Source organism: Sphaeramia orbicularis, chromosome 18 (assembly GCF_902148855.1).
Source record: "Sphaeramia orbicularis chromosome 18, fSphaOr1.1, whole genome shotgun sequence".
Classification (NCBI taxonomy): domain Eukaryota; kingdom Metazoa; phylum Chordata; class Actinopteri; order Kurtiformes; family Apogonidae; genus Sphaeramia; species Sphaeramia orbicularis.
In genome coordinates, this window is record NC_043974.1 from 43,430,529 (window position 1) to 43,450,152 (window position 19,624).

A 19,624-nucleotide genomic window follows, 5' to 3' on the forward strand; every position below is an offset into this window, starting at 1 on the left:
ATGGACCGGGTCAGACCAGGGGATCCAGATCAGGACCAAGGTATAGACCGGGTTAGACCAGGGGGTCCTAGGTCAGGACCAAGGTACAGACCGGGTTAGACCAGGGGGTCCAGGTCAGGTCCAAGGTACGGTCCGGGTTAGACCAGAGGAGTTCAGGTCCAAGGTACGGACCGAGTTAGACCAGGGGGGTCCAGATCAGGTCCAAGATATGGACCAGGTTAAACCAGTGTGGTCCAGGTCAGGACCAAAGTACGGACCAGGTTAGACCAGAGGGGTCCATGTCAGGTCCAAGGTATGGACCGAGTTAGACCAGGGGGAGCTGAGTCAGGTCCAAGGTACGGACTGGGTTAGACCGGGGGGTCCAGGTCCAGGGTACAGAACGGGTTAGACCTGGGAGGCCGAGTCAGGTCTAAGACACAGACCGGGTTAGGCCAGGGGGGTCCAGGTCAGGTCCAAGTTACGGACCGGGTTAGACCAGGGGGGTCCAAGTCAGGTCCAAAATATGGACCGGGTTAGACCAGGGGGGTCCAGGTCAGGTCCAAGGTACGGACCAGGTTAGAACAGAGGGGTCCAGGCCAGGTCCAAGGTACACTGGGTTAGACCAGAGGGGTCCAAGTCAGACCAATATGACCTGAAGGGGGTCAGACCAGGAGAAAAATCACCAGTAAATAATGAAAACCACAGATGTTTCTGTGAGTTTTAGAGTGAAAAAAGTCCAATTACTGCATGGTTTTAGCTGCTTCTACCTGATTATAATGAAACATTCAGAGGATCATAATAAAATAAAATGTTGAAAATCCCCTATTGGACATTACATGCAGAAAAAAATGTATTATGGGGTTTGGGGTTTTTTGTTGGATTTTTTTGTGTATTTATTGCTGCTGTTTGTTCATGTGGTTGTATTTAAGGTGATCATTCATTCTTAGATGATGTCAGATGAGTCAGGTCATCCTTAATCCCTGCCTTTGAACACACTGTAGGAGTGTACAGGTTAAGTGTGTCCATGTTAGTCCGTTTGTTTAGAAAACAGTGCAGGTGTTTGGTTGCGTTCTGGCCGGTGCTGGACACGTCCTGTTGACCCTGCTGACCTGTGGCCGTCTGCTGTTTCAGAGTGGCACGCTGACATTTCAGATAACCAGTCTGAGTACTCGGTGGGCTCCGAGGAGGAAGACGAGGACTTTGACGACCGGCCAGAAGGTAAGGAGAGATCTGGAATAAACTGACATCAAACGCAGCCGCGAATGGCCAATGAAAGACGTGCACATGCAGGCGGTCTGCGTTGAATTACAGGTTCAGACTGATTTAGTTGTAACAGTCGCCTGGAACAGACAGAAGCCAAGAAATGCAACTGCAGAGTTAAACCACCGCAGGACGCTGGATTCTCTGGGTTAGGTTGGGTTTTAGGATTAGAAAAACCTGTTCCATCTGATACAGTACACTGACCTTTTCAGGTTGAACAAAAAAAACACACACACAAAAAAAAAAAAAACTAAACAATAAACGTAAATAGAACAAATAAGAAAGAATGTTATAGTCAGTATAATGAACAAAATGAATAAAAATGAACAAAAACTGAAAAAAGTAAACAACAAAATGATGAAAAAATAATTACAAAAAACAAGATTCTCAACAAAATGACCATGAATCACCAAAAAATGAGAAAAAAATTTAACAAATACTGACCAAACTAACCCACAAAATTATTAATAATAAAATAATAATGTGATAGCCAAAGAAAATGAACCCAACAGTCAACACAATGAATGAAAATGAACAAAAAAAATAATAAAAACTGAACAAAATATACAGAAAAATTATCAATAAATCAATAATAAAAACATTGTCAACAAAATGAACAAAAATAAACAAAAAAAACTAAACAGCAAATAAACAGAACAAATATAACAAATAAGAAAGAATATTATAGTCAACATCATGAACAAAATGGACAAAAAGATAACAAAAACTGAACAAAACATACAGAAAAATTTACAAAACATAACAAAAAAGATAGTCAGCAAAATTAACAAAAACTAACAAAGTATACAACAAATTAGCAAAAAAGTTGTTTAAAAAAAACAAACATGTCACCAAAACTACACAATAAATCTAACAAATAAGAAAATAACAATATCATAGTCAACATAATGAACAAAATGGACAAAAATGACTAAAACTGACCAAAATATACAAAAATAAAAAAAACAAAAACAAAACATGATAAACAGTGTCCATGAATGACCATGCTCTATAATAAAGACAATGAAGTAGAAAAAATGTACAAAACCTTCAAGAAAATGAACAAAAATGAACAAAATAAACAATGAAATGAACTAAAAATGTATGAAATATGAAGATACTAAAGAATTTGATCAAAATCATTGAGGAAATGAACAAAAATTACCAGTAAAATGTCAATGAATATGACCTTTATTCTTGTTCTTCTTTGTGACATTCAGTGAGTTTTATCAGTAGAAATAATCCTTATACTGTTGGATCTGCGTAGCGTTAGCTTAACACTGTTAGCTTAGCGCAGGATAGCTTAGTACTGTTAGCTTAGCGCTGTTAGCTTAGCGCCGTTAGTTTAGCGCTGTTAGCTTAGCGCCCTTAGTTTAGCACTGTTAGGTTACCGCTGTTAGTTTAGCACTGTTGGCGTAACGCTGCTAGCTTAGCGCCGTTAGCTTAACGCTGTTAGCTTAGCGTTGTTAGCTTAGTGCTACAGAGTTTGTCTGACTGTTCTGTCGTTTTATTGAATAGCTCCTGGTCTCAGACTGTTGGACTGGTTTATACGTGTGACCGTTTAAGGGTTTGTTGTTTTGTTGTGTTCTGTTTTTCTGTTTTTGTTCAGTTTTTAGCTGATGTTCCTCTGGTCGTACCAGTGTTGTACATGTACAGTTACTGTATGAGTGTGAATTATTATAATTATTATGATAGATTATAGATGTAAAATGGACCCAGTTACTGTTTGAGACTGTATAATTACTGGAATGATGGTGTTGGTTTGTTTCTGTTTCAGGTCGTAGACAGTCCCGTCGACAGCTGAGGAATGAGAAGGACAAACCTCTGCCTCCTCTACTGGCCCGGGTCGGAGGAAACCTGGAGGTCTGTTTGGACCTGGGTCTGGGTCTGGACCTGGGTCTGGGTTTTGTTCACTTTTGTTAGGTTTTGTTTGGTTTGTTAAATGTTCGTTCAGTTTTAGTTCAATTTTGTACTGTTTTTGTTTGGTTTAGTTTTCTTCAGTTTTTCTTCAGTTTTCTTCAGTTTTGTTCACTTTTCCTTCAGTTTTCTTCAGTTTTCTAGAGTTTTGTTCAGTTTTCCTTCTGTTTTCTTCAGTTTTGTTCACTTTTCCTTCAGTTTTGTTCACTTTTCCTTCAGTTTTGTTCACTTTTCCTTCTGTTTTCTTCAGTTTTGTTCACTTTTCCTTCAGTTTTGTTCACTTTTCCTTCAGTTTTCTTCAGTTTTGTTCACTTTTCCTTCAGTTTTCTTCAGTTTTGTTCACTTTTCCTTCAGTTTTGTTCAGTTTTCCTTCAGTTTTCTAGAGTTTTGTTCATTTTCCTTCTGTTTCTTCAGTTTGTTCACTTTTCCTTCAGTTTTCTCAGTTTTCTTCAGTTTTGTTCACTTTTCCTTCAGTTTCTTCAGTTTGTTCATTTTTTCTTCAGTTTTGTTCAGTTTTGTTCACTTTTCCTTCAGTTTTGTTCAGTTTTGTTCACTTTTCCTTCAGTTTCTTCAGTTTGTTCATTTTTTCTTCAGTTTTCTTCAGTTTTGTTCACTTTTCCTTCAGTTTTGTTCATTTGTTCACTTTTCCTTCAGTTTTCTTCAGTTTTGTTCATTTTTTCTTCAGTTTTCTTCAGTTTTGTTCACTTTTCCTTCAGTTTTGTTCACTTTTCCTTCAGTTTTGTTCAGTTTTCCTTCTGTTTTCTTCAGTTTTGTTCACTTTTCCTTCAGTTTTGTTCACTTTTCCTTCAGTTTTCTTCAGTTTTGTTCACTTTTCCTTCAGTTTTCTTCAGTTTTGTTCATTTTTTCTTCAGTTTTCTTCAGTTTTGTTCACTTTTCCTTCAGTTTTGTTCAGTTTTGTTCACTTTTCCTTCAGTTTTCTTCAGTTTTGTTCATTTTTTCTTCAGTTTTCTTCAGTTTTTCTTCAGTTTCTTCAGTTTTTCTTCAGTTTTCTTCTTACTGTCGTTGTACTGTCGTTTCCTATTGTGTAATGTTGTGTATGCCTGTGTAATGTTGTGTACTGTTGTGTAATGTTGTGTACTGTCGTTACTGTGGGTCCGTAGGTGCTGGGCTTCAACACTCGCCAGCGGAAGGCCTTCCTGAACGCCGTCATGCGCTGGGGGATGCCGTCCCAGGATGCCTTCTCCTCCCAGTGGCTGGTCCGAGACCTGAGGGGAAAAAACCGAGAAGGATTCAAGTGAGTGGCATCATTTAAACACCCCCCCCCCCACACACACACACACAGGTTAATCCTCCATCCTGCAGTGTTTCCTGTGTCTTTATCCTTATTTTTATATATATTTATATTGTTGTGGTTGTCCTGGTTTCCAGAGCGTACGTGTCCCTGTTCATGCGTCACCTGTGCGAACCAGTGGCCGACGGCGCCGAGACGTTCGCCGACGGCGTTCCGAGGGAAGGCTTGTGTCGACAGCCGGTCCTGACCCGTATCGGCGTCATGTCCCTGGTCAAGAAGAAGGTCAGGACGCTAACGCTAATGCTAACGTTCACACTAACACCATGAATGAAGCCCATTATAACCCATTATTTATCAGTCTAATGGCCTTATTCTGCATTCTATATATGGTTTGTATATAAGGTTTTATATTTATTTACCCACAGTTCTTAATACAGTCAAAACTAATGTTCCAGTCTAATGTATTTACTTCTTTCTGATTGAGGGTAAACCTTGTTTTGGCTTTGTTCCAACTTCCCAGAACGTAATAATGTGTGATTTCCAGCAGATTGGATGAATGTTCATGTGTCTGTTGTGTTCAGGTGTCTGATAGTTTTGATTTTATTTTATTTGTCCGATGTTTTTTAATCTAATTAAATTTTACCTTGTGTACTGGTTTTCTGTTGTATATTTAGTTTGGTTTTATTTTATCTATTTCATCTGCAGTTTTTTAAATTTAAATTTTTTTATTTTATTTTATTCATCAGCTGTTTTTTTTATTTTGGTTATTCTATTATTCATCAGCTGTTTTTTATTTTGTTTATTTTGTTTTATTCATCAGCTGTTTTTTGTTATTTTATTTCATTTCATTTTATTTGCTGGTTTTTTATTTATTTTATCATCTGCGGGTTTTTATTTTATATTATTTATTTTATTCATCTGTTGGGCGTTTATTTTATTATTTCATTTCATTTGTCTGCTGGTTTTTATTTTATTATTTATTTTATTCATCTGCTGGCTTTATATTTTATTTTATTAATCTACTGGCTTTTATTGTATTGTATTGTATTTTATTTCATTTTAATTAATCTACTGGCTTTTATTGTATTGTATTTTAATTTATTTCATTTTATCCATCTGCTGTTTTTTTATTTTAATATTTTATTCGGCTGATGTTTTTTTTTGAAATTTTATTCTTATTTTATTTTGTTGTCTGATGGTTTTTTTTATTTTATTTATTTTGTTATTTATTTATTTTTATTTTATTTCATCTGCCTGATGGTTTTCTATTTAATTTAATTTCATTAAATTTTCATGTTGTTTCTGTTTTCGTGCCCAGATCCAGGAGTTCGAAACACATCAACGGTCCGATGGAGTCTCCCGAGCTCAAACCTGACGCCAGCATTGACAAATCCTCCTCCAGGGCTTCATCTCCGGCCGTGAAGACCACCACCCCCCGACTCCGGACGCCAGCTACAACAACACGCCGTGCACGTCCAAACCAGGTGACAATCACACACACCTACGGTCGTACCCGCCCCGCCTCCAGCAGGGGGCGCTGCAGGTAAAGCCAGGCAGTGACTGGTGTGTCTGTATGAACATGTGCAGCAACGCCAGCTCCGGCAGAAAAGGTCGAAAAGAACGGGAAAGAGGTGGAGAATAAGGAGGACAAAGACGACGGAGACACAAAGGAGGATGGGAAAGAGACGGACACAACAAGACTGGAGACAATGAAGAGGTGGGACGTGAAGACACTGGAATAATGAACCAAAGTCATGTTTATATCAGATTTAAACAGATATTTGACCACGAATAAAGAAAATACAGTCACTGCACAAACACAGCATTTAATGAACAAAAAAAAACAGAAAAATGTAAATATTCAACACATTATCTCAGAAGTACACAGTCAGTAAAATGATAAAATAAATGAATAAAGAAGTACAGAGTCAGTAAAACAGTAAAATAAATAAAGAAGTACTCAGTCAGTGAAACAATATAATAAATAAATAAAGAACACAGTCAGTAAAACAATAAAATAAATAAAGTAGTACACAGTCAGTAAAACAATAAAATAAAGAAGTACACAGTAAAACAGTAAAATAAAGAAATAGAGAATACACAGTCAGTAAAACAATAAGTAAATAAATAAAGAACACAATCAGTAAAACAATAAAATTAAAGAAGTACACAGTCAATAAAACAATAAAATAAATAATAAATAAATGGCTAAATAAAGAAGTACAGTCAGTAAAACAATAAATAAATAATAAATAGCTAAATAAAGAAGTACAGTCAGTAAAACAATAAAATAAATAAAGCGGTACAACAGTCAGTAAAACAATAAAATACATAAATAAAGAAGTAGTCTGTAAAACAATAAAATAAATAAATACCTAAATAACGAAGTACAGTCAGTAAAACAATAAACTAAATAAATACGTAGATAAATAATGATGAATAAATGAATAAATAAAGAAATAGCTAAATAAAGAAGTACAGCCAATAAAACAATAAAATAAATAAATAGCTAAATAAAGAAGTACAGTCAGTAAAACAATAAAATAAAGAACACACAGTCAGAATCACATAAATTATCAATAATCGCCATCATTATTATTCATAGAATTTGTTAAAAATGCAGATTTAAACATTATCATTTGATATAAATGTTTAGTTCAAAACATATAAAATACCAAATGCACGAAGCAAATTAACGTAAGACATTTTTTTTACTATTGTAACAAAAGAAAGAATACAATTGTGCTTATATAAATCTGAACAGGAGTGTGAAGTCATTTAATCCACCACCTTCAACTTTAATCGTGGATTACATTACTCTAATTAATCAAACCATACCAAAGTCAGTGATTTTAGGTGGTTAAAGGAACTCTACGGCCCACATACCCAAGGATTCATGTGCTTCTGTAGTGACGTTCTTTCTTTTTTTTTTTTTCGTAGCTTTCCTCCTCGACAAAAGAAACTCACAAAACGCGTCCCCGAGCGAAAAACACGAAGGAAAAGAGGAGAGCGAAGTGAAAGACGAGGAAAAGAAGGAAACCCACGACAGTTCAGCCTCGACGACGGAGGAAGAAGAAGTCCAGGAGGAGAAAAAAGAGGAGTCCCAAACAAGACGTCAAAGAGGAGAAGTCAGGTAAAAAAAAAAAAGAAACCCAGAGAATTCACTTTAAAATCACAGTTTAACCCTTAAAGACCCACAACTACGTCAGTGTTGTTTTTTTCTCTAAATTAAATTGTTCCTCAGTGACTTATCAGCATTTATTCTAATATTATCCTCTACATTTGTCTTTTTTCAGTGAAAATCCCGTATTTTCTTATATTTAATTCACTGATCATGTAGATGTTCATTAAAGTTTAGAGTAAATTCAAAGGTTCTTATATCAAAAAAGAGAAAAACACAAGAAAAAGTGACTTTTTAAAGCAAAATCTATCATTAACTGAACATAAAACCAAATGTCTTAAGTTATATTTTGTTCAGAACTTATAATTTTGTCTTTGTTTTTGTTTTATGTTTTTCATTTTGTTGCCTGTTTCATTACTTTTTCTTGTATTTTTATTTTTATTCACTTTAATTTATTGATGACTTTGGCTGTTTTTATGCATTTTTTTGGCTATTTAATATTTTGTTCCTTCATTTTTGTTAGTTTGCTCCTTATTTTCTGTTATTTATTATCTTGTACATTTTCTTATTAATTTTTTGTTCATTTTATTTATTATTTTATTTGTTTTTGTTCATGTTGCTTATGTTGTATATTTTTGTACATTTTGTCGCCAAAAACTGAAGAAAAAGTGCCTTTTTTCAGCAAAATCTATCACTAACTGAACATAAACCCAGTGTGTCCATCCACTATCATTGATCAAACTCCATGCGTTTATTATTTTTTCTTCAATTTCATTCAGTTTGGGACTTATTTTGTTCTTTTCGCTTATTATTTTTGTCAATTTTTTAAATTCATTTTGTTCATTTTCTTGATTACTTTGGCTGTTTGTCTTCATTTTCCTGCTTATTTTATTCATTTCAGTCATTCTTTTGCTTATTTTTTCATGTTACTTACTGTTTGTAAATTTTTTGTTCATTTAATTTAATAATTTATATTTATAATTCAAAAACCCAGTGTGTCCATCCACTGTCATTGATCAAACTCCATGAGTTTATTAATTTTTCTTCAATTTCTTTCAATTTGTGGCTCATTTTGTTCTGTGGCTCATTATTGTGTGAATTTTTTTATTAATTTTGTTCATTTCACTGATTACTTTGGCCATTTTTGTTCATTTTCTTGCATATTTTATTTGTTTTTTTAACTTAATTTCAGTCTTTTTTTGTTTTATTTTTTATGTTACTTACTGTTTTGTAATTTTTTTGTTCATTTTATTTAATATTTTATATATATTCAACAACCCAGTGTGTCCATCCACTGTCATTGATCCACTCCATGGGTTTTACGATGAATCAGTGTTATAGAAGATAACGGTGTTTCCATGGTAACTATGAAGCCTCAGAACGTCCAAATGGGTCGTATCTGATGACCATGAAAAGATGAAGAACTGTATTTTACACCAATTATTTCCATGTATTGATAGAATAAATGGATCTGACCAGCAGAGGGCAGCACTAACATGACATCAGCTTTTCTTTACAGCCGATGAAGAAAAGGCCAGAGAAGAGAAAGAAAAAGGAAAGGACACGCCTCCAACCGTGACCACGGAAACATCAGACGCCAAAACCAAGATGGAGGTGTCGGATTACGAGAAAGGTACGAGAACAGCTCCCATTCACCTGGAGAACAGGTAAAACAGAAACACAACCCAAAATGACCTGTTGGTGTCTGACCCAGAGAGGTCAAAGGTGAAAAGGATGCTGGGAAAGATGTCAAAGCGGCCAAGGAGGACGTCGCCAAGGGCAACGGGAAACCGGCGCCCGAGAGACCTCGCTTCATGTTTAACATCGCAGACGGAGGATTCACAGGTGGGTTTAAGGCGGGAATGTCGCAGTCAGGTTAGTTCAGGTTCCACATCCAGACCAATAGGATCTACAGTGGATCAGAACCAGTAACAGAATAACCTGGAAATAATGACAAATATCAACTATTGTCTTTGCTGTCGCGCAAAAACTTTAAACATTAAATTATGAAAATATGTACAGTTACAAACTATACACAAAAAAGATGTGAATAACCTGAAAAAAATTAATTTGGGGGAAAAATAAGTGCAATTTTAACAGTATTATTCTTCAACGTATCATTTACACCTGTGCTTTATGGATCAGATCTACAAAGACACAAAACATTTAGTAACCGGAAAAATATTGATTAAATTGCACTGAATTTTCTTTAAACATTTCAGGTTGTTCGTATTTGTTCAGGTTATTCACATTTTATTGTAAAAGGATAGTTTAATGTAAATATTAAATATTAAAATACCTTAATTTAAATTTTTTGCACTAAAACAAATAGAAAAACTTGGAGTTGTCTTTATTTTTAAGCATAATGTAATTTTTTTTCACATTAAACCAAGAAGAAAATTTGGAGTCATTGTTTATAAGTTACAATGATAGTATTTTATTTTAGATCCTATTGGTGAAAATAATAAAAATTCTACATCTAAATCATTCTTTTTTAAACCAGGACATTCCTGTAACAACTGAAGAAAAACTGTCTAAAACAGGACTGGATCAGACAGAACCCAGCCTGGTTCGGTTCTGGTCCTGGTCCTGGTCCTGGCTTTGGTCTGACTCTGGTTCTAGCCCTGGTTCTGGCCCTGGTTCTGGCCCTGGTCCTGGCTTTGGTCTGACTCTGGTTCTAGCCCTGGTTCTGGCCCTGGTTCTGGCCCTGGTCCTGGCCCTGGTTTTGACCTGGTTCTACCCCTGGTTCAGGCCCTGGTTCTGGCCTTGATTTTGAGCCTGGTTCTGGCCCTGGTCTTGGTCCTGGTTCTGACCCTGGCTCTGGACCTGGTTCTGACCGTGGTTCTGGCCTTGGGTCTGGCCCTGGGTCTGACCCTAGTTCTGGCCTTGGTTGTGACCCTGGTTCTGGCCCTTGGTCTGACCCTGGTTCTGGCCCTGGTTCAGGCCCTGATTCTGGCCTTGGCTGTGACCCTGGTTCTGGCTCTGGTTGTGGCCCTGGTCCTGACTCTGGTTCAGGCCCTGGTTCTGGCCTTGAGTCTGGCCCTGGTCCTGACTGTGGTTCTGGCCTTGGTCCTGACCCTGGTCCTGGCCCTGGTCCTGACCCTGGTTCTGGTCCTAGATGTTTCTGGTTCCAAACCCAGAGAACGCTGATGAACAGCTGTTTGACGGATGTGAAACCATCAATAATCCGTGGGAATAAAAACCTCAGATTCTGTTTTTTCTGTTTGTGACATGAGTCTGAAACTAAACTGGACCAAGACCTGAACCTGGATAATTAGGTCCACATAGTCTGGGACGTCCAAACACTGGCTCGGGGCCCTTCGGTGGGTCACAGGACGGTTTATTTAGGACGTCAGTTAAAAAAAAGCATCTGAAACATTTCACACACCACCACCAAGGACCATGTTTGATAGAACTAAATGTTCTGGTTGTGATTTATGACCCGGTTAAATAGACTCTATTTGTTTTATAAATAACACGAACATCTGGTTCTGATCTAATGAATATGTATTTGTTCTAAATGGTGAGTCTTTTAAAGTGGTTCTATGTATTGATGTTCCAGACTCTGACCAGCAGGGGTCAGTCTGGTACCAGAACACACTTAGAACCAGAACCACCATCAAACCAACCCTGTGGATCCACAGACCGGATCAGTCACTGAATAAAGTATGAAGTTCATTGTTTTCACACGTCTGTATGAAGTTTAATTCCAAAACTCAAACTCATAGGCATTTATTTTAACAGTGACTAAAATAACTATGTGTTTTATAATGTTGATGTGCTGCATCAGCTGATAGTTTACATTATAACTCTGCTAGCTTAGCTCTGCTAGCTTAGCTCTGTTAGCTTAGCTGATTATTTTGTGCCGTGATACTTTTGGTAATTTGGTTAATTTTATTGACCATTTTGTGCATTTTTTTCAGATTTAATGGTGTTTTGTTCATTTTTTGTTCATTTTTATTATTTTGAGTAATTTGTTACAGATGATTTTGCACATCTGTCATTTGTTTTCTTAATCGCTTGTTTGTTCCATTTCACACTTGCTCAAAATAACACTCTCATAATGTTGACGTGTTGCATCAGCTGATAGTTTACATCATAGCTCTGTTAGCTTAGCTCTGTTAACTTAGCTGATTATTTTGTGCCTTGACACTTCTGGTAATTTGGTTAATTTTATTGATCATTTTGTGCATTTTTGTCAGATTTAGTGGTGTTTTCTTAGCTCTGTTAGCATAACTGTTAGCTTAGCGGATTTTGTGCTCCTTGGTTCATTTTCTCAATGCTTGTGGTAATTTTTGTTCAATTTATTGCTCATTTTGTGCATTTTTTCAGATTTAGTGGGTTTTAGTTGTTTTTTGTTCATTTTTTATATTTTTTTTTCATTTTGTTACAGGCAATTTTGCACATCTGTCATTTGTTTTCTTAATCGCTTGTTTGTTCCATTTCACACTTGCTCAAAATAACACTGGGTCTCATAATGTTGACATCTTGCATCAGCTGATAGTTTACATTATAGCTCTGTTAGCTTAGCTCTGTTAGCATAGCTGTTAGATTAGCTGATTATTTGTGCCCCTTGGTTCATTTTTCTGATGCTTGTGGTAATTTTTGTTCATTTTATTGATCATTGTGTGCCTTTTTGTCAAATTTAGTGGATTTTAGTTCATTTTTTGTTAATTTTATTTATTATATTGTGTATTTTGTTACTGACAAATTTGCACATCTGTCATTAGTTATCTGTTATTAGTTATTAATTAGAGCTCTGTTAGCTTAGCTCTGTTAGCTTAGCTCTGTTTTTAGACTCAAAACAGCCACAGTAAAACTATAAATCACCTCTGTTTTCTGTTTGGTTTATGTTGTCAGTAGCTGAACTAAAGATCGGTTTGAATCCAACAAACAAGGTCAGAACTCTCATAATTTAGTCTGAACCGTGGATCAACAAACAGCAACTTAGCAACAATAAGAACATCCCATAATACATTTATACCTTCTTAAGGCTCGGAATCAAACTCACCCGTGTAGAGGAAACACGGACATTTCAGTATCAAACTCCATTTTTCCATGGCTTTATTTTTTTCATAATTTCTTTTGTTTGACTCTGACAGTTGTTTCTTTCTAGATCTCATCTTCATTGTGGCTCACTACTCCCTCTAGTGGTCACATACATTTACATTATGGCTGTAAATAAGCCCAGTTCATGTATCTGTAACTGAATATATTAACTTAACATCAGAACTCTTTATTCTGCAAACTCTAATGATACTTATGGGTTATTTTTGAGTGTTTTTAAGTACTAATACTACATGTAGCTACTTTAAATAAAAGTAAAATATGCTTATTTGACCTCCAAGATTTTTCATTGATAATTCCATGGTATTACTATAATATTACCTGTTTATTACCAAACTATTACCCTAGTTTCACCTTATTGTTACCGGCACCTTAGCAAAGATAGTAATAATTTTAGCAGAAATTATTTGTATAGTCCCTTTAAATATTCAGGATTCTTTTGAAATGTGATGCATAAATGGCAGTAAAGTGTCCTGGAATGCGTAAATAAATTCTCTCTTCCTGATTTACAGATTTAAATATGTAGAATATTTATTTAGTGCTGTGTTCAGGGTCTAAAATACTTTAGTTATTGGGTCGTATAGGAATAGTATAATATGAGAGGTCATTTTTAATTAAGACAAGAAAAGATGTAACAAGACAAAAATGACCTAAAACACTTATAAGGATTAAAAAACAAAATATGTAAAGATAAATATTACATTAAACACACAAGATGAAAATAATGAAAGCAAATGAAAGGTGAAAATGAAAAAAGAGCATTTGTGAGACAGTGTTTCTCTGAAAAAAAAAAAAAAAAAAAAAAAAAAAAAAAAATTGACCTTTGACAATTTTTGATATTTTTGTAAGTTTGGGACCTGAAGTGAATAACTGATCTATAGATAGATAGATAGATATGTACTTTATTGATCCTGAAGGAAATTCTGTGAACTCCGTAGCTCGCATACATACATACAAATGAGATGTAAGAGTTAAGTATAGAGAATAAGAATAATAAAATAAAAAAAAGTGACATAGCCATAAATATGAATAAGATAACATAGCCAGAAAAAAAATACCTAGCCAATACAATAAAAAACACACAATAAAAGCACATGAGGCAGTCAGACCAGAGGCACTCATGAACTGGGTTGTGCTGGTTCCTTCTAAAAAGTGAAATAAAAGCCAGAACATGGTCTGTACAAACACTTTCCAATCTGAAAATGAACACAGGCCTTCGTCATCATTTCTATCGTTAAGTCTAGTCTGGATTTTATTATCAATCTGTCATTATTTTCAGATACGACATCATTATTTTGACCTGCAGGGCCTTATTTCCATCACAGTGGCACTAATGGGTTTCCATACATTCCACAAGTGAACGACTAAATCAGATGGAAGCAGTGGCTGAAACTGGGTATAAAACCTTGAAACAAATTTCCACTGCTGTTAGAACCGCATTATTAGACTCATATAATAAACACTGAATCATCTACTAACAGAGGCTGGTTTATAGGGTCTATATGTACGATTTTAATGTTCAAAAACTAAAAAAACTGAAATTAAAATTGGAATGTTTAGAAGAAATATCTGTGAAGTTCTTCCAAAGGTGCTGATGTATTGGATTGTACAGATATGAAGTGAATGTATGTGACCACTAGAGGGAGTAGTGAGCCACAATGAGGATGAGAACCAGAAAGAAACAACTGTCAGAGTTAAAGAAAAAAAGAGACAAAAATATAATCTTTATATAAACTAATATTGTCATTAATAAAACCAGGAGAAGTCAGATGCAGCTTGGTCACAACAAGGTGAAACTAGGGTAATAGTTGATAATAAACAGACTGACCCCTGCTGGTCAGTCCAGTTTGGGTTTTTAATTTTCCATTTTTTCCTTTGATTCTTGTTTAGGTTTTACATTTTCTGTTTTTTCCTGTGGTTCTGGTTTTCAGTTTTCCTTTTTTTTTTAAATTTTTCGTCTGGTTTAGGTTTTTAATTTCTCGTTTTGTCCTCTGGTTCTGGTTCTAAATTTTGTTTTTTTCCAACTAGATTTTTAATTTTCAGTTTTTTCCTCTGGTTCTGGTTTTTATTTTTCAGTTTGTACCTCTGATTCTGGTTTGAGTTTTTAATTTCCTGTTTTTTTCCTCTGGTTCTGGTTTTAAATTTTTAGTTTTTTTCTGTTTAGATTTTTAATTTTCCATTTTTTTCCTCTGGTTCTGGTTTTTAATTTTATGTTTTTTCCTCTGGTTATGGTTTTTAATTTTTGTTTTTTCCTCTAGTTCTGGTTTTTAATTTTGCACTTTTTTCTTCTGGTTCTGGTTTTTAATTTTGCACTTTTTTCTCTGGTTCTGGTTTTTAATTTTCTGTTTTTTCCTCTGGTTCTGATTTTTAATTTTGCGTTTTTTCCTCTGGTTCTGGTTTTTAATTTTCCATTTTTTCCTCTAGTTCTGGTTTTTAATTTTGTGTTTTTTCCTCTGGTTCTGGTTTTTAACTTTCTGTTTTTTCCTCTGGTTCTGGTTTTCAGAGCTCCACACTCTCTGGCAGAACGAGGAGAGGGCTGCCATCTCTTCGGGGAAGATGAACGAGATCTGGCACCGCCGACACGACTTCTGGCTGCTGGCGGGAATCGTCATGTATCCTTGACAGCGGTTGCCCGGGCAATGACCCCGGTGTGTTTGTGTTTCTATTGGGCGGCAGGAGTTCACCTTAGTAAGTCAACAAGTCAACCACAGCAGGAGGGTCATGGAATGGGTCGACATTATCGTAGTTAAAACTGAAAGAACCAGGATAATGTTCTTAAACGGAACCAAAACATCTTTTTCATTAGAGATTGAAGCAGAATATTAGTGGAAATTCCACAGCATAAGAAGGAAATGGTCAAAATGTGTAAATAAATATTGAATCAGTGTGAACATAATCACATCAAGGCTGGTTTACATGAGTCCTTAAATAATGACGGAAACAGTAACTCTGTGTCTTTAACCCGATAACACTAAACGTATATTTGATACATGAGTTTTGAAGCCCTCTACATGATCAGTGGGATATTTTTTGTCTTGGAAAAACCTGATGTATACAATTAGATACATGCAATACACAGATAATCCACCAGAGGGAGGAATTCATTCACCAGAGGCCTTTCCAGTGACACTACAAGACTGTCATTAATCCAATCCAATCCAACTTTATTTGTAAAGCCCTTTAAAACAATCGCAGTGGACCAAAGTGCTGTACTGAAGAATAATTAAAACCAAAATAAAAGAATAAATTACAAGAATAGATAAAAAACAAAACAAAACATAAAAGCCATACAATTTAAAAACAACAAAAAATAAGAACAATAAACCACTACCAAATAAAAACAGTAGAATAATAAAATAATACATTCAACATCTCACATGGTTTCAAAAGCCAAGGAGAAAAGATGGGTTTTAAGAAGGGATTTAAAAACAGACAGAGAGGAAGCAGAACTTTAACAAATTGATAATTCCTTTATAAAATTGGCAGACAGGTTTGTGTTATATTATGTTTTTGTTTGTTCAAAAATAATATTTGAGCATTGAGTCCCAGTGTATCAAATATGATACAAAATTGAAACTCATACATGGAAATTGATATTTGAAAAAAACATTGTTTTTTTGTTGTTCAGACGGACCAATAAAGGCTCCAGTTTCAAAGAACTGGAATTTTCTTTCAATAATGATGTAATGGTTCAGGCTTTACAGGGTTAAATATGACCTTTTCTCTGAATAATGAGAAACTTCAGCAGAATGATTAGAAACTCAAAATTATCAGAAATGTTGTCTAAGTGATGACAAACTCTGAATAATGAGAAACCAGAACAAAATGAGAAATGTTTTCCACATGAGGGAAATATTTCACAAAATGATGATAAACCTGTAAATAACAAAAAACTTCATGTGAAACAAAATGAAAAACCAGAACAAAGTACAACAATGAGAACGTTTCTATTAGAAACTTAAATAAAATGGTAAGAAACATCAGCAAAATAGTGAAAAACATCCTGTAAATAATGAGAAATATTGTGAAACTGAAAGAATTACAATCTTTTTATTAGAAATTATTATATTGTTTCTGTAAATGGCAAGAAACCAATGAAATAAATGGAAGTGTCTGTAAATAATGAGAAAAATTCTACATATAATTAGAAAGAAAAGGGGAAAAAAATCATGTAAATGATGAAAAACCTGGGAAACAAGAAAAAAAACCAAAATGATATAATTTATGTAAGGCCCATTTCTTAAACAGAACCAAATCGCTCTTGTAATGACCAGAAAAAAAGATTTATTAAAACTCAAACCAGTCCAGACACAAGGACATGACTAACATGAATTTCTGCTGTAGTTACACATTTTATACCATTATTTAATAAAACATTGGTTCATTTTTAATCCACTGTTGCCCATAAAGTTGGAATAAAATATTTCTACCTCTTCTGTGAATTAATAGTGGCAGTGTGATTTATTCTGATAGATAAAGTGTAACTGGAACTGAGTGTGTGATCAGTGCACCTGCACAGTCAAAGGTGATTAAATAGGAATAAAAATAGGAATGTGTCTGAAAATAAAGTGGACAACAGTGGACGGTATGTACAGCCAAAGACAGCACATTAAGCTTTAACATGAGGAAAATTCACATTGGGAACATGTTGAAATGAATCAAAAAGTTGGGAACTTAGATTTGTTTTATATCACACAAAAGTTAAAGGAGGTGACATGGATTTATATGTTTTAACTGAAAGAAGAGAAGGAAAAAAGAAACGGATCAAAGAAAACAAGATGTGCGAAGAATCTTCTGTCAGTGTTAATGTGGTTCATCAGGTTGCTCTGATCATCCTTTAGCCAGGGCCGTATTAACACATGAGCCTTTGGGGCACCTGCCCGTGGCCCCCCACAAGCACAGGGGCCCCATGCTAGTCAGTGTTTATTAACCCTTCAATGCCCCTTGTATCATATATGATACATACCCTGGGGCGCCGATTAGGAGGGGTAAACATGACAAATTCATGGGGCCCAGCATGTGTGGGGGGCCCACAGAGCAGAGGAGGGGGTCCAGTGGACACAGGCTAGGAGTTGTGAAAATGTCCTGTAAGGTCTGCTGTATAAGAGAGACAAAGAAATCGGAAATCAGACGTTGAAAGCATGTAAAGTTTCAGTTTCATTTTCATGCTAGCGCAAGTGACATTATGCGTGGCCTCCCCCCCGCCCTGCTCTGACAGATTGACAGTTTCTGTATTTTATGAAAGGGCCCACAGCGTTTAGCTTTCACGGGGCACACAATTGGTAGCGGCGCCCCTACATACCCATCAAAGGTGTGTAGTTACTTCACTAATTGCTAATTTAAGTTCTTTTCTGCTTTTTCCAATTATTTTTAAAAAATGTTTTATTTTACACATGAATTTTTTATTTTTTATTAGATGTGTTCTATTTACTACTAGAATTTCCCAAGCATTTTATGTAGATTTTATTATTTTGTATTGGAATTTTTCAATCATTTTATAAAAATTTGATTATTTTGTACCGAAATGTTTTAAATAATTTTACAGAATTTTGTTATATTGTACTAATGTTTTTCAATCATTTTTTTTACAGTTTTTTTTTTTATTTCATACTATAATTTGAACAGAAAAATCATTTCCGACGATTTTAAATCTGTATTCCAGGATGTTGAAATGGCACTCAGTGTTCATGTGCATGATGGTGACCAACTGTGCAGCAGAACGTTCTTTTTTTTAAGACTAAAATGTATAAAAAATCAGCTTCATAGCACGATGGGGTGGCATTATTTGAACTCAAGCCAATAGCAAGTGGTTCCAGGCATAACAAACCCCACCCCTCACACATATTGTTACTTATTTTGGCATTGATCCAGCTGATGTCATCATGTCTGTGCGTGTGCTGATGTCAGCATAGACATAGACAGCATAGACAAATTTCAGCCATTATAAGTAAATGGGAATTTTTTTTTTTTTTAAATTCATAAAAAATTTTAACTTTGACCTACTTTTCCCAAAAGGTAATCACATCTATTCTGGGTCATTGTCCATCTATAAACCCAATTTGCTAAAGTGTTAACAAAGAAACAAACCAAACCAAAAACAATACCCCTTGCCTCCTTCAGGGGGCGGGCTTGGATTCTAATCCCCTTTCTTGGACTTGGACTGATTTTAACGACCTGCCTCTTCACATGCCTCTTTATCGTCAAAGTAAAGTTTTATATGTAATTCTGTCGTGTTTCTGTGTCGCTTTCGATGATGTGACGACTTCACACTCACAGCTCCTTGCCAAACAACGACATTAAATGACCCTTGACCTTTGACCCCAGCCACGGCTACGCCCGGTGGCAGGACATCCAGAACGACCCCCAGTTCGCCATCGTCAACGAGCCCTTTAAGTCGCAGGCGAATAAAGGCAACTTCCTGGAGATGAAGAACAAGTTCCTGGCTCGACGGTTTAAGGTAAGGCAGCACTTTACAGTGGAGGCCATAAGTATGTGGACGGAAGCGAAGGATGGGGATGAAACGACCATGGAGTCATCGACTGTATCAAAGTATTAGTTCAGTTCAGTTTATTTCAAATATGCAACAAAACAAACCAAATAATCTTACTTTAGTCCTTAGAAATAAAATAGTTTGCAAGAAAATGTGACGAAAGGGGACGAAACGACCATGGGTTCATCGACTGCATCCAAGCATTAATTCAGTTCAGTTTATTTTGAATAAGCAAAAAAACAAACAAAATAGTCCTACCTTAGTCCTTAGAAATAAAACAGATTGCAAGAAAATGTGAAAAACGTAACTTCATTCACATATTTGAAAAGGAGGGGGAGGAAGTATAACTTATTTAATCCCCCCCTTCTCCACATGAGGTAAAAATATAAATAAATAAATACATACATACATCCTTGAAGGCAACTGAAAATGAATCCACAAATAAACAAAGAGAACAACAATTAAAAACAACCTTCATATTATAATAAGCTTAGTTTGTCCACTTACTTTTGAGGCTCTGAAAATGAACAAAATGTGT

General features: G+C 35.4%; 1 protein-coding gene and 1 pseudogene across 1 annotated transcript in view; both read left to right on the forward strand.

Moving 5' to 3' along the window:
- On the forward strand, positions 1–9,152 carry LOC115438370 (chromodomain-helicase-DNA-binding protein 3-like; annotated as a pseudogene).
- Positions 9,138–19,624, forward strand: part of LOC115438371 (chromodomain-helicase-DNA-binding protein 3-like) — a 27,441-nt gene continuing 16,954 nt past the window's right edge. The window contains exons 1-4 of the mRNA XM_030161947.1: positions 9,138–9,196; positions 9,244–9,374; positions 15,100–15,208; positions 18,921–19,053. Coding sequence (XP_030017807.1) covers positions 9,138–9,196; positions 9,244–9,374; positions 15,100–15,208; positions 18,921–19,053 — 432 coding nt within the window. The remainder of the gene's footprint in view (positions 9,197–9,243; positions 9,375–15,099; positions 15,209–18,920; positions 19,054–19,624) is intronic.